At 37.3% G+C, this 14,193-nt stretch overlaps 1 protein-coding gene across 2 annotated transcripts in view; it reads left to right on the forward strand.

The window, feature by feature from the left end:
- The window catches only part of msh3 (mutS homolog 3 (E. coli)), a 61,357-nt gene that overhangs the window by 12,387 nt on the left and 34,777 nt on the right, over positions 1 to 14,193 (forward strand). For both annotated transcript variants that reach the window (XM_046842132.1, XM_046842133.1), the window contains exons 9-13: positions 4,879 to 5,009; positions 7,657 to 7,765; positions 9,830 to 9,914; positions 10,223 to 10,332; positions 10,685 to 10,817. In XM_046842132.1, coding sequence (XP_046698088.1) covers positions 4,879 to 5,009; positions 7,657 to 7,765; positions 9,830 to 9,914; positions 10,223 to 10,332; positions 10,685 to 10,817 — 568 coding nt within the window. The remainder of the gene's footprint in view (positions 1 to 4,878; positions 5,010 to 7,656; positions 7,766 to 9,829; positions 9,915 to 10,222; positions 10,333 to 10,684; positions 10,818 to 14,193) is intronic.

Here is a 14,193-nt window from a genome sequence, read left to right on the forward strand (position 1 = left end):
ACATGATTCTCATCTCCAAAGTTCAGTACACTGCACCATCATGTGAACAGGAATCTCTGGTGGTTGATCAGCACGTGCTGAGCTTTTGAACTCCTACATTATCTATGCACTGCCAAGATTGCCACCCAAGCAACGGTTGCCTAGGGATTGCTGTGGTGTGTGTAATGAGACCCTTGAGGGAATTTTCGTGTAATAGGTGCCAACTGTTTACCCCAGTGCATGCTTGTTACTGTTTATTGGCTCAAAGTGCACCTCGGGAAACAACATGGTATCAATGTACTGTTCTTTTTTTTTTTTTAAACTGTTCTACGACTAAGACCATGTCACATCTTTTCCTAAAGGATTTTTGCAACCAGGGGACAAGATATAGTCTTGATGGCGATTTAAAAAAATTTATATATAGTTTTGGTGAAAATTTTCGTCCTTTTTTTTTTTTTTTTTCCCCATTCGTTTCCCATGTGTGATGTTCCATAGAGGTGCTACACAAAGACAGAAAATGCTGCTGTGATATAACTGATCAGAGGTTATAATGACAATGGAGTTAAAAAATAATATTGTTGTGTATGCTGCCATTATGATTGCTCATTCTGCAAGTTTGTGCATGACTCATGATCTCAATTTTTTATGAAATTTTGTATTTTTTATGTTTTGATTTGCTGACTTTTATTAGAATGCACTTTTTAACGTTTTGTTAGTTTGTTTTAGAAAAAAAAAAATATATATATATATATATATATATATATATATATATATATATATATATATATATATATATATATATATATATATATATATATATATATATATATATATATATATAAAATATTATTTAAGGATTTTTCTTTTGCATACCAAAACCGTGTGTGTGTGCTCAATTTGATTTTACATTTTGCGACCATGTTTGAGAAAGGACGAAAAGCATAAGGCAACATCAAATATCCTGTCTTTTCAGAATGGTGCATACCAATTTGTATCTCATTTCCTCTTGGGATATGCAGAGCCAATCCAAGCCAATTATCTCTAAACTTGGCGACAGGCTCAATTCTTCACAAAACAATGTGAGATAAGCCTACGATTGAGCACCATCCAAGAACATTTATTATAACATGGAACCCACGAAACAGGCCACCTGCCGACTTTTGTTCATGTTGTGCATAGGAAATTGTGCCGTGTTGTTTCGCTTTGATTTGTGTTTCTGAAGTGTTTCTGCACTTTATGAAACTTTAAGCATTGATGATGGAATTACCTTAGCTCTGAATTCTGTGTTCTAGATATATAGCTATGGGGTACCAAAACATTCATTAACTAAAAGTTCCATAATTTTCTATCATTAATACTACTACTTTTTTGGTTAGCTATTCACATGCTTCTTCTCCTTCTCAAATTCCCCACCAACTAGCCAACCAACTGCCTTGTGGCAAACACATTACTACCCTGAAACTACTACACAGGGAGACTAAGGGAGTTTGTAGTTCAGATCCGGAAAAGTGTGGACATCCTTTCTAGTGAACAACACATTAACAGTTGTGGTTATTCTTGGAAAAGCAAGAAAACCTGCTCAGACTGCCCTCACCAGTTTTAGGTTTTTCCTTTTTTAAATAAATTTTAACACAATCCTGCTTGTTGCCTTTGCATGGTCCACAAGAACTTAGTTTCCACTGATACATTTGCTAGTTGTTTTGTAGTCCATTACAGCACATTGGGTGGCATGCCTCTAGAGTCCCAAAAACCAATTGCTTTTTTGCTTTTCTTAAGGCAGTTAGGTACTTCAAAATTCCATAGTCCCCCTACTGTGTGAGTTGGAGGCCAAATGTTTCTATGGTGACCTTCATGGTTGAAATCCACCATTTCTGCCAAGCTTTATGAATTTGTCTGGTAACCTCCTAGGCTTCAAGAAGTGTGAGCCTGCAGAAAAGGATTTTTTTTCTGTCCAGTGCCAACCTTGTGGTGTTCTTTGCACCTAGATGCTCCTTTTACCCATTCCTGGTCCAAAAATTAAATGGTCTATAAATCTAATTTAACTGACACCCAAATAAAATTCACTGCTTCACCACTGAATGCAAGTTTAACTATGTTATAAAGGTCTCACACCACAAAGCCTGCTTGTGTGTATTGTGTGTGGATATCATCCATGCCCAAGCTTTTTCCTCCTCCATCTTCGTTTCTTCAAAATGAAACCGTAGGCTGAATCCACTGATGTTCGCTAAAACCAGAAACACGTACACCAACGTATAAGAAGTGGGTGTATCAGCACTGATTTTTTTTCCATCTGAAGCACTGTTGAAAAGAAACACTATGTTCCAGAGTGCTCTGTGGATCTAAAAGAGTATGAGGAGCAGTCACAAGTACAGCATTCAGAAAAGTTTTGTGTAAAAGTCAGTGGCTTTTATTTAAAGTTGGATTTTGTTAGATCTGATGGATAAACGTTCAACTTCGTTTTTGTATGCATTTGCATACGAGATGCAGAGTGCAGCTGCTTTGGGCTGGAAAACATGGTGTTTTGGATGAGTGCACCACAGACTTTTTAATTTTATAAAGCACTTAAAAAAACATGGATTTTTTTGGCCTTTTGCTTTTTTGGCATAAAGACCTAATTTTCATCTGGAATGTCATTTTGGCGTGTTTCCCCCATCACTTCCTTATTTTTATTCTCATATGCTTGACTGATTACCAGGGTCAAAATTGACTGATCAAGTTTTTAAAAATAAAGATAATTTAGATATCAGCCTCTATTAAAAAATAATTTGAATTTTACCTGATTTTTTTTCTCGCGTTTAAAACCTGTAAAATATACTTTTTAATATTTTATTCTGTCTTTATACACATTATGGCAAGTTTCAATGAATTTTCTAGAAAATTCTAGTGTCTATTTTAACCGGTGATTTTATTTTTTCATTTTATTTTGTGGAAAGCTTTTAGTCAATTTCTTTGAGGATGCGATAGACATTTTGTCAGCAGCCATAAATTTACTGAAAAAAATTTTTTTTCCTTTTTACTATTTACTTTTCTTCTAGTATCTGATTTGTATCCTACAGATAGATTTTTTTTTTTTTTTTTTTTTTTTTTTTTTTAGGCGATTTACTTTTGTAGCATCTACCGTACATAAATTAGGGTGAGTTTCATGTATAAGGGTGTAAATTGTTATATGCAGGTTAAATGTAAATTAGTAAACTATTAGCAGAGCTTTTGAGTTGATTTATCAGCTGTGTTTGAATCACTGGATGTTTGGTTTAACAGTATTCCTTGCTCATACATCACGGAGTTTAAATAATTTCTGTTTCTATGAATTTTGATGAATAAAATCAGGTGTTAGTCCTTCATTACAAAGACATGTACAATATATGGACAAAAGGATTAGGATATCTGACTTTTCTAACTATATGTTGTTCTTCCCCAAACTGTTACCACAAAGTTGGAGGCACACCATTGTGTTGGAAGTGGCAGCATTAATGTTTCCTTTCATTTAAATGAGTAGACCCAAATCTGTTCCAACATAAAGATGCATGAAGCATCCTTGAAGATATGGTTTACATGGGTTTAAAGTAAAAGATCTTGAGTGGCTTTAGAAATCTGACCACAACCCTATTGAACACCTTTGGGGTGACTTGGACTGCTAGTGGAACATCTTCCCTGAAAAGTGAAATCTTTTTAGAACAGCAAACAGGAACTAAATGTTGAATGGGAATTTTAAAAATAGCATTTTATTAAAAAAAAAAGACAAGTGTAGCTTAGTTGTGATAAAAGATTTTGTGGACATTTACTTTAGACTTTAAGGACTCTATATGAGGAATACCTATATAAGGCATAGCAGTTATATGGAGCTGATTCAGAGAGCCCAGGTGTAACTGCTGGAAAGCCTGATGTCACCTTGTAGCCTTTTGAATGACGCTAATAAATAAAGTTCCATTCGAGGCTCTGTGCTTTATAGAGTCGCGAGCGGTATTTTATAGCGCTGCGTGTGTGGTGTTCTCAAGGATATGGATATGTCATGGTGTAAATTGATTTTTGCTCAATGGTTTTGAAAGGCCTCTTCCTGCTTCCTCTCCATCTCCCTTATACTCTGGTCATATGTCATCGCGTAGCTTCCCCTCTGTGCTCGTTTGCTTCAGCCCCTTAGAGAACCGTTCACGTAGTGTGCCAGGATGTTGCGCGTAGTGATGCGTCTTTCCAACCATTTGTTATTTATGGACAAGTCAAAAATCACTGGAAGGCAGGGAGGGGGGGAAAGGTAGCTTGCGTTAGATACATTTGTACACATCGTGTGTGTGTGTGTGTGTGTGTGTGTGTGTGTGTGTGTGTGTGTGTGTGCGTGTGTGCGTGCTACGGTTGCCCCGGCAACTGCAAAGAGCCGAAAAAAAGAGCGAGGGACCTTGAAATTGTGCTCTTGTTGAATGAAGGAGTGAATGGAGTGATGGCAGCATGTGCGTGTGTGTCTGTCTCTCTGTTTAATTCACTGTTTCCTCTGAGGAAAAAATACATGGGCAGACAATGTCCAGGATATGTAAGCTGTTGGTCATCAATTTTACTGCCTATTAATGGAATAAAGGCAGAATGAAGACCAAGAATCTAATCTGCATTATGACAAAAAGTCATTAATGTTTCCATTGACCTTAAAATCAGTGGTGTTCATTCATTAACAGAGATTTGAGAAGTTTGTCTAACGTACTGATTATTGTAATCACCTGAAAATAAAACGTATGTTAATTATTTTTCATTCAGCAGGTTTTACACAGCTCATTAAAAAAAATACAAAGCAAAGACTGCTTTCTGTCTCAGACAAACTGGAGAGAATGCAACAGGTTTTTGGTTATAGAGTATTGTTAGACTATAAAGTATTTGCTGTAAATATCTTTACTTTTCTTTATCTCTTTTTGACAGTACCCATGCAGATGATCGCATTCGTATTGAGAAGCGAGACAGCTCCCAGTTTGAATACCTCATTGCCATGGTGACCATCAACAACTTGTATAGCAGTGTGACGCCTCAGACAGCGGAAGATCAGGAAAAGGGTAATTGTCGTTATTTTGTCTGTACATGTGGGTGTGTGTCTTTTCTACACTGTCTTTTTGATACCTGACTGCCCACTCCGAGTCATCCTACCTGGCCTTTTGAATGTAGAGTTATCTGGTCAGCCTGACATGGGGGTCAGTGTGTGGGCTTTGTCCTGTAATTAGAAAATCGCTCTTTGAGGGAAAGGCGGCAGGTGGATCAATGGCTGCTGTCTTTAGGCTGGAGCTGTGTAGGACGTACCAGCCTGGCCCTCCCTGCCAAATCTGAGATTAAATCACTTTGCGTCGGGGCTGGTCTCCATCTCCAGACACGACTCATTACCTCACTGTGTCACTGGCACTGATGCACTCTCTGATGGTGCCTGTTTTCTCTCTGGGATGTCTTCCACCCTGTGAAAAACACGCGTTACAAATGGTCTGAGTCTGTCGTTTTTCATGCGGCACAGAGTCTTAAAAGAAAACTTTACTAGACTTTTGATTAAGGATTTTAGTTTCTTATTGAAAGTGTTGCTTAGACACTGTTTTTTGAGTAGCTGCTTTTTTGTTTTAAGTGGATATCAGAAAATACATGTGCACCTTTTCAGCTACATTTTATATTTGATTCTTTTTCTCATTTTAAAATCGGTTTCTCATTTAAAAAAAAAAAGTTTAAAAACAACATTCATTATACAAAACAAAATAATTTGAATATTTTGCATTGTAAAATAAAACTGCTTTTACATTTTTTTTTTTTTTTTTTTTGTGTAAACAACTGAGTAACAGTCAGTTTTTAGATTTTTGTTTTTGTTTTTTTCTCTTACCAGCATGAACAACTGATACTTGGTGGTGAGTCTAACAGTGCTGTTCATTGCTGATTGGTTGCACATAATGCAGACAAACACCAAATTAAAGCAAATATGTTACTTTCTGCTTTTTTGGTGTGAAAAGCAAAGCAGCATTGTGTCACCTGTGTATGCAGTGATTTTTTTTCGTGCAGCATCTCACCCTCAACCACTGCTTGACTGGTCCCACCATCTCTCAGGGTACAAAAACAAAAAAAAACATGCTGTCAGAATTATTTCTCTGTTCTGGTACCGAGGCAACTGCATGAACTTCCACTTGATATCCATGCAGCTGAGTTACTACTGTTGCAGTCTTCGAATGTCACCTAAAGACCTGCCACATCCAAAGATTCTTAAATTAGCACTTTTGCAATAAAACATTGCTAACTATTTTTCTCCCTACAGAGTTTTAGACAGATTGTATTCTTAGTCTGTGTCTTAATGAACCAGTATTAGTTTATTAGTATTAGTATTTTTAGTTTACTGATAATATAGGATGATTAGGTTCCCTGGTGGTCTAGTGGTTAGGATGCGGCGCTCTCACCGCTGCGGCCCGAGTTCGATCACCGGTAAGGGAACCAACCCCAGCCATTAGGGTTGCACAAGCCTTAGTGCCGGTCCCAAGCCCCGGATGAATGGGAGGGTTGCATTAGGAAGGGCATCCAGCGTAAAAACTTGCCAAATAAAAAATGCGGATGGTCCGCTGTGGCGACCCCTAATGGGAGAAGCCGAAAGAAAAGACTGATGATATAGGATGATATATTTCAAGTTTTTACAGCGTTTGTTTGCATTTTTTACAATGATATTTTTGTTTGGCAAATTTCACAAACAATGGTTTGAAATTAATTGAATTTCATTAATATACAGTATTTGGACACCTGACTTTTTCATTCAAATGTGGGTCTTTACAAACCTGTTACCAGAAAAGTTGGTTGAATGCTAATGCGTCCAGACATACTATACACATTTTCCCTTCTCTTGAACCAGGAGACTTAAACCAGTCAGAGCATGACAGTGCCCCTGTGCACAAAACCAGCTCCATGATGGTGTACATGCGTTGGAGTGGAAGATCTTGAATGGCTTGCTATAGAGCTCTGACCTCAACCCTATTTAAAAACTTTGGGAGGAATTGGAACGCTGACTGCACCCCAGGCCTCCTCACAAATCTCCACTGCCACACTCCAAAATTTAGTAGATCATCTACCCAGAAGATTGAAAACTATAACAGCAAATAGGGACCAAATGTGGACTGTTCAAAAAGCACATATGAATCTTATGTCCATTAACCTTTATCTATATTGTGTATATTTAGTCAGCAAATGTATTTTCATCGCATTAACATTGAGGAAGTACAGAAAACCCTAATTTGTCAGCAAGTCTTTTGTTCTCAATCAGCCATCTATACAATTGTCAACAGAGCATTTTGTTTATATTTAACCTCCGAGATAACATACTAATACTAAATTTTTTCTAAGATGTTTCTTGGTGTAAAAATGACCTAAAACTAGAACACCATGTTCTGTTATTTCCTTTTGGGTCAGTTCTACAGGAGAAGAACAAATTAAAGGGACTCTGTTCATTGCAAAATTAATTAATACATTCTTCTGACTGATCATCTTTATCCTATGATGAAATATCTCTATTCTGATGGGAGTGGTTATTTTAGGTGACTCCACAGACCTCCACAAAGCACACGGCCTCAATTAATTATTTAATGAGGATAAAAGTGATGTAAATAATATCTTAAGGCCCTTATCAAAACCAAGTGTGGAAATGGAAAGTCAGAGTTAACAGCCATCATCAAATATGTTGTTGTCTCTGCACAGGTTCGTCTCCATTCTATCTAGGTTTAGAGAGCCAAATCGTCTGCTGTTTGGGGCCAGTGATCCAGTATCTGACTGAATTCAAGCTGGAGAGGGTTCTGCTATGTTCAAGGTACCTCAGCACTACTCGCTCTACTTTCACACAACAAAATAACACTAATGCAATAAAGCAAAATAAAGAAAGATGTCTTATTTATTTGAAATAAGCACAATGATTATGGTTCTCCTTCAACATTATCATACTAATGTTACAAAGGTCTATTTTTAGGTTCTTTTGATTAACAGGCTTTTTTACATAATGTGGCAAAAATTAACTGCTCTTTGGAACATCGTGTCCTTAATAAAGTGATGTCCACACACTGCAAACTGAAGTTCATATGTGCTCACATTTTTTGTGTGAATCATACCAAATTTTTAAAAACAAATTTCCACCAGGCAACAGAACGGCAGCAGAGCCGTTTTGTAGCGTCTTTCTGAAATTCTTTTGCCTCAGGTAAATAAACTGAAAGAAAAAATACTGTAGCAACAGCCTGTTATTAGAGGTTAAGTATTATGTGATGTTGGAAAAAGTTCTTGTAGATAACTGTAGGCCAGTTCATTGATGTCATTGATTGGTCATCCATTGATCATTGATATACTGTGTGTGTGTGTGTATGTGTATGTGTGTGTGTATATAAAAACACACAGTTGCCAGGGTCATACAGAGTTTTCCAAGTAGAGTCCTCATGCTGTGCATCAGGTGCAGAAGCTGGCTTCATAAAAAAATTGCATAATTGCTGCCAGCTTTGTTTTAGAGGTTGCAGAAGTAGAAGGTCTGCTTGTCAGTGCTCAGACCATACGGCATACACTGCAACAAGTCGGTTTGCGTGGCTGTTGTCCCAGAAAAAAGAAACAAGAAAGCCTGCAAACAGCTTGTTGAAAACAACCTGCCCAAGAGCATAAATAACTGCAACCATGTCCTCTGGTCTGATGAGACTAAGATAAACTTGTTTGGCTCAGATGGTGTCCAGCATGTGTTGCGACACCCAAGTAAGGAGCAGCAAGAAAATTGTCTTGCAGACAGTTAAGCATGGTGGTGGTAGCATCATGGTCTGGGGCTGCAAGAGTGCTGCTGGTACTGGGGAGCTGCGGTTTGTTGAGGGGAAACAAGGATTCCAACATGTACTGTGACCTTCTGAAGTAGAGCATCAGAAACCCTAACTTCAGAATATTTTCCAACATAATAACAACACCAAACACACTGCCAAGTTGACAACTGCCTTGCTGAGGATGCTGAAGGTGAAGTTGATGGAGTGGCTAAGTTTGTCTCCAGACCTTATTGAGCACCAATGGGGCATCCTCAAGCAGAAGGTGAAGAAGCGGCATGTGTGTAACATCCATCAGCTCTTTTATGTCATTATGGAGGAGTGGAAGGGGATCCCAGCAACAAACTGTGCAGTGCTGGTGAATTCTGTGTCACTGCATTTCATTGGCTCTGTACATGTACCTTGCACAATTACAATATAAATATACACTTTGTGAAATTTGTAATGGTTTGGACATGTGCAAAGGTGGGACAGGGGGTATATCGGTAGGAGAATGCTGATGGAGCCACAAAGAGGAAGACCAAGGAGGAGGTTTATGGATGTGGTGAGGGAAGACATGCAGGTAGTTGGTTTGAAAGAGGCAGATGTAGAGGACAGGGGGGTATGGAGACTGATGATCCGTTGTGGAGACCCCTAATGGGAGAAGCCGGAAGAAAAAGAAGTAGAAGTTAACCACTGGAATATACTGTTTTACCTCAGCTTTTTTTTTTTTTTTTTTTTTTTTTTGTGTATGCTTAAACAAGTGCCACTGTTTGTTACTGTTCTCTCACCTCTCCATTAATGCCACAGGGGGGAAGCTGCTGATTCGCAATTTGTTCAGTGGGCCAGAGTGTCAAGAAAGTTGCTTGATACGCACTGTAATTAAGGATTGTGTAAAGACTTTTTTTTAACAGGAAATAACAGGGACCTGACCTCAGATTCCCAGAAAGACACTTAATTAGCATGCATGGCAACCGGAAATGAGAGCCTTGGTCTGTACTGTTTGTCTTTGCTGCATGCGACTGCTTGCCTCTGTAAGGTGTGTTACACTATATTTAATGGTTTCTCTTTTAAGAAAATAATTAATTGGTGTTAGAAAATCTTTGTTCTAGTTCATTTAAGAGGTTGTCGAGCAATGCGGACCACATGCTGTTGAGTGCCACTACCCTGAAGAACCTGGAGATCTTTTGCAACCAGGTAAAACAACACCAACATGTGTGATTGTCATTAAATTATATCGCGTATATTCAAATAAGTGTAGAACAGACATACTTGTACACATATGCATGATTTCTTCCACTCCTGTAAGATATTTCTTCTTGTATTCAGTTCCCTAAGTGTTCTAATGACTACACACATCCAAGTACACAATGCCATGCGTTTTCCAACAACTCATCTCCGCATGACTCACTTAATTAACGCCACGGTCTTCTCTCGTTTTAAGCGTTTCCGTAATACCGAACTCTGAGCCGCCAGTTTAATGACCATGTTCTGCTTTTGTGCAGACCACAGGCACAGTGAAGGGAAGTCTGCTCTGGGTTCTCGATCATACACGTACTCCATTTGGGAAAAGGCTGCTAAAGAAATGGCTCAGCCAACCTCTAAAGTCTACATCGTAAGTGTCCTTAGTCTACAGCACTGGACAGTGTCCCTGGACATTTTGTGACGTGTTGGTGAAAACAAACTAGATAGATCTTTGTCGATCAAATTATAATTGCAAATCAATTTGGCATAATCAGCTACTATTTGACTAAAATATTAAATAAACATTGCATGTTTAGTAGCTGGGATTTATGAGTAAATCTCGTCCATTGTGTAGATGATGCCATGCTTCCCAATGATAAAAAAAACAGCTTAATGAAAGGCACTGGTCTGGCAAAATGTCTTGGTATTTGAACATTATATATAGTTTCTAGCCTGTTTAGTATGTTCAAACGCAGCACTGTGTTTTGTTTACCATCTATCAGAGAGATCCTTTCACGCCAGGATGCTGTGGCAGAAATCCTCTCCTCCGAGTCTGTTGTGTTGCCCTCCATCCAGACCCTCCTCACTCGATTGCCAGACCTGGAGAGAGGTCTCTGCAGCATTTATCATAAGAAGGTATGACTGGAGGAATGGCCTCTTTACCAAAACACAGTAGGTGCTGTCGAAACCTGCAATCAATCAAGACTGTTCTCTTTCTGCTGTTGGGAAGCTCTAACTCCTCAGCACCAGAGGTGATTTTGCTCACACAGCAGGGCAAATCTAATTTTGCTTGTAAGTCTTACATTTGTTTTTGATATCCTGTGTTGCAAATGACAAGCAATCTAGACATATTTGGTGCAAACATCAGCCATTAAAAAAGGACCGTCTTTAACAAAGCAATGCCACAGACCATCATTTCTTTGCCCTAGGCCCAGGTCCTCTCCCTTCTTAATCTTAGTTTGCCCTGAATGCACCAAATTAGATTTGACAGCTCCAGACACCCCATTTTTAAAATGTTTTGAAACCAAAACAATGTTTTTTTTTTATTCTTTCTATTTTACAGTTCAGATTTCTTTTTCATGCAAATCAAATAAAAATAAAATATTAATAATTTGAGCTACCTGTCTGAACAAACCCACAAAAACAAATGTAACCCAATCTCTAGAGTTAAAAAAGGTTAAGTTTACAGCCTTAAGGGTTTTTAGTATTAAACTTGATCAGGAAGGGTACAAGTATAGTGTGTATATATATATATATATATATATATATATATATATATATATATATATATATATATATATATATATATATATATATACTTAGTATATATGTAGGGCAGCAACTAATCCATTATTTTGATCATTGATTAATTGGATGATTGTTTTGTTTAGTTTTTACCCCGGACTAACTGGATTAAAAAATAGCTGTTTGACTACTTTAATCATATAGAACCCTATTTTTGTGTAAAGGTGTACTTTAAAAAATACAAAAGCCAGATATTGATTTTAACTAGCTTTAATTTTGACATTTTAAAGCTTATAGTGGCCTTTTGTTCAGGAATGCATAGGGAATTTCTCCTTGAACAAATTCACTCATTTTTTTTCTGGGGGGGGAAAAAAAAGCATTTAAGTACGCAAGGTGTAAATTGTGTAAACATTTGTATTGTTTAAATGAAAATTGCAGATGACAAGTTGACCACTATACAAAAAAATTTAAAAATTAGACATTTTGTTCAGTTGTAAAGATATAAGCATCTAGAATATAAAAAATTTACTTTTGTAAAATAAATAAATTACATATACATAAATATATAAACACGTAAAACAAGTATTTGAACGTAGTAAAGCTGCAGTAAATCACGTTTAAAAACGGACAAAAACGGTTGTGCGACCTGATGCTCGCGAGTCACGACAGAACAGATTTAGTGCAACTGTCCTGAAGTTAGCAAACAAATAGTTTATACAATAGCACTTCATTAAATTATACCATTTTCATCCATTTTCCATCGTTGACAACAAATTTCTTTATCGATTATAAACTATTTTATCGACTAGTTTTTGCATATGTATATTTTATATATGTATATGTATTTATGTATTAAGTACAGCCACTTTAGGATCTGTTTTCCCTAAGAGACTATTTCACATTCACGCCAATCTGATTGTCTTACATTAAAAAACCCTTATTGGATCCTCGGCTGTTTACAATTATGTTATTAAAAAGCTGCATTCTTTTTTCATAGTATAGTTTGGCACTTTCTGGTGACTTTTTTTGTTTTGGGTTATTTGTATAACACTTTTGAAAAATGGACATTGTACCAAAGCAGTGTTTCTAAAAAGACTTTGGCTGTTGTACAATAATAGTGCTTGATTCCTGTCTGATTCTCACCAGACGTGAATGCCAGTGAAGCATTAATTAGATGAATTGACCACAGAAGGCTTTATTTTTCATCTTATTTTTTAATGCAAACAATACACAAGATAATTAGATTTTTAACTCTTACAACAAAAGTGTAGGAATTTCCGTAATCATATTTTTTTATGTTAAATATTAATTTTAATGTACAACTAGAAATAATTTTTTTTTTTTCCTAACAGAAAGGTATAATGGATGTACCGTGATTTCCAGACTATAAAGCGCACCCTTACATAAGCCGCACCCACTGAATTTTAACAAATATTTTTATTTTTAACATAAATAAGCCGCACCTGTCTATACTAATGTACTTTTCACAGGCTTTAACGAAAGACGCGTTACACACGGTGTAACAAGTGAAATATGTTGCGCTTCCTTTAGGAGCATAGTGGTATTTTGGGAATGACCTGCCACTGCATTCTTCCGGTATTACTGCGTGTGTGTAAGACTGAGGATTATGTCCTTATTATTTTCTGATGCTGATTTCTAAGTTTCTAAGTTTTGACTAACCCGTAACGCTGTTGCCAAGAAAAATAAAAAAAGCACGAGTTTTGGAAACCTGTCTGTGCTTATATGATTTCTGTTGCAACTGGAGTTAGCGAGCTCTCCCTTCACCCAGACTCAACACGTTACAACGGCTTGTATCTAAACAGTAGCGGACCAAATAAGTCATTGTTCGCTGTCTTCCTCCTTCCTTTCACAACTATTTCTCTCTGGAGTTTATCTTTTGGCATTGTTGTGCGTTTAAAAATCACCCGATGGAAGTTTTTTTTCCGTTCGGAAATGTCATTGGTCTAATGTTATGGGGTTCAGTTTTTTGCTTGAATTTTGTGAAACCGGGAAAAACCCAGAAAAAATTAATAAATAAGCTGCTTCGTTGTTTAAGCTGCGGGGTTCAAAACGTTGAAAAAAAGTAGTGGCTTATAGTCCGAAAAATACAGTACTCCATTCTTTGGCTTTGTTTACCTTTCTCTAAAGGTTTAAGACATTGACAAACATGTCTTGTACTTTTCTTTATACTCAAAATTTCTTAGCTGTGTGTGAAGGATTCCTTGGCTGTAATTAGAAGCTGTAATTTCTTTCACTGTGAAATTCTCCTCTGATGCATTCATTTCCAGAATGAGGCAGGTGGGCTATGGGAAGGTGCTCAATGGTGTGTTTCTTTCACATGGCCCTCTTTGCATAATGACATGAGGTGTAATAGATGGTGTACAGAGACGCATTGGAGCTCTGTGAATACTGGATGGCAGTTATGGTGAAAGTTTGCCCTCATTAACCTGCCTTCACCAGCTTGTTTCCGCTGTGTCATTCAAACTTGCACAGCTGTGATCTCGGTCCGATTTGACAGGGAATGAATTGGAGTGTTCGAAGAGAAGAATAGTGAGAATTTCAATTTGTCTAAAGATATAAAAATGGCACGATTTCTTCCAGAATATTTGAAAATCATTTGCAGTGCTGCCAGAAATGAAACGGACAGATGTAGACAAATAACTGTGGGAGAGCGTATGAGCACGGGAATAAGGAACGCCACGACAGGTCAGGTGCAAAGGCTTTTCAGCCACTTTTATTTATTTTGGTCTGCTTGCTTAGTGCCTCA

This window comes from Silurus meridionalis, chromosome 27, assembly GCF_014805685.1.
Source record: "Silurus meridionalis isolate SWU-2019-XX chromosome 27, ASM1480568v1, whole genome shotgun sequence".
Lineage (NCBI taxonomy): Eukaryota > Metazoa > Chordata > Actinopteri > Siluriformes > Siluridae > Silurus > Silurus meridionalis.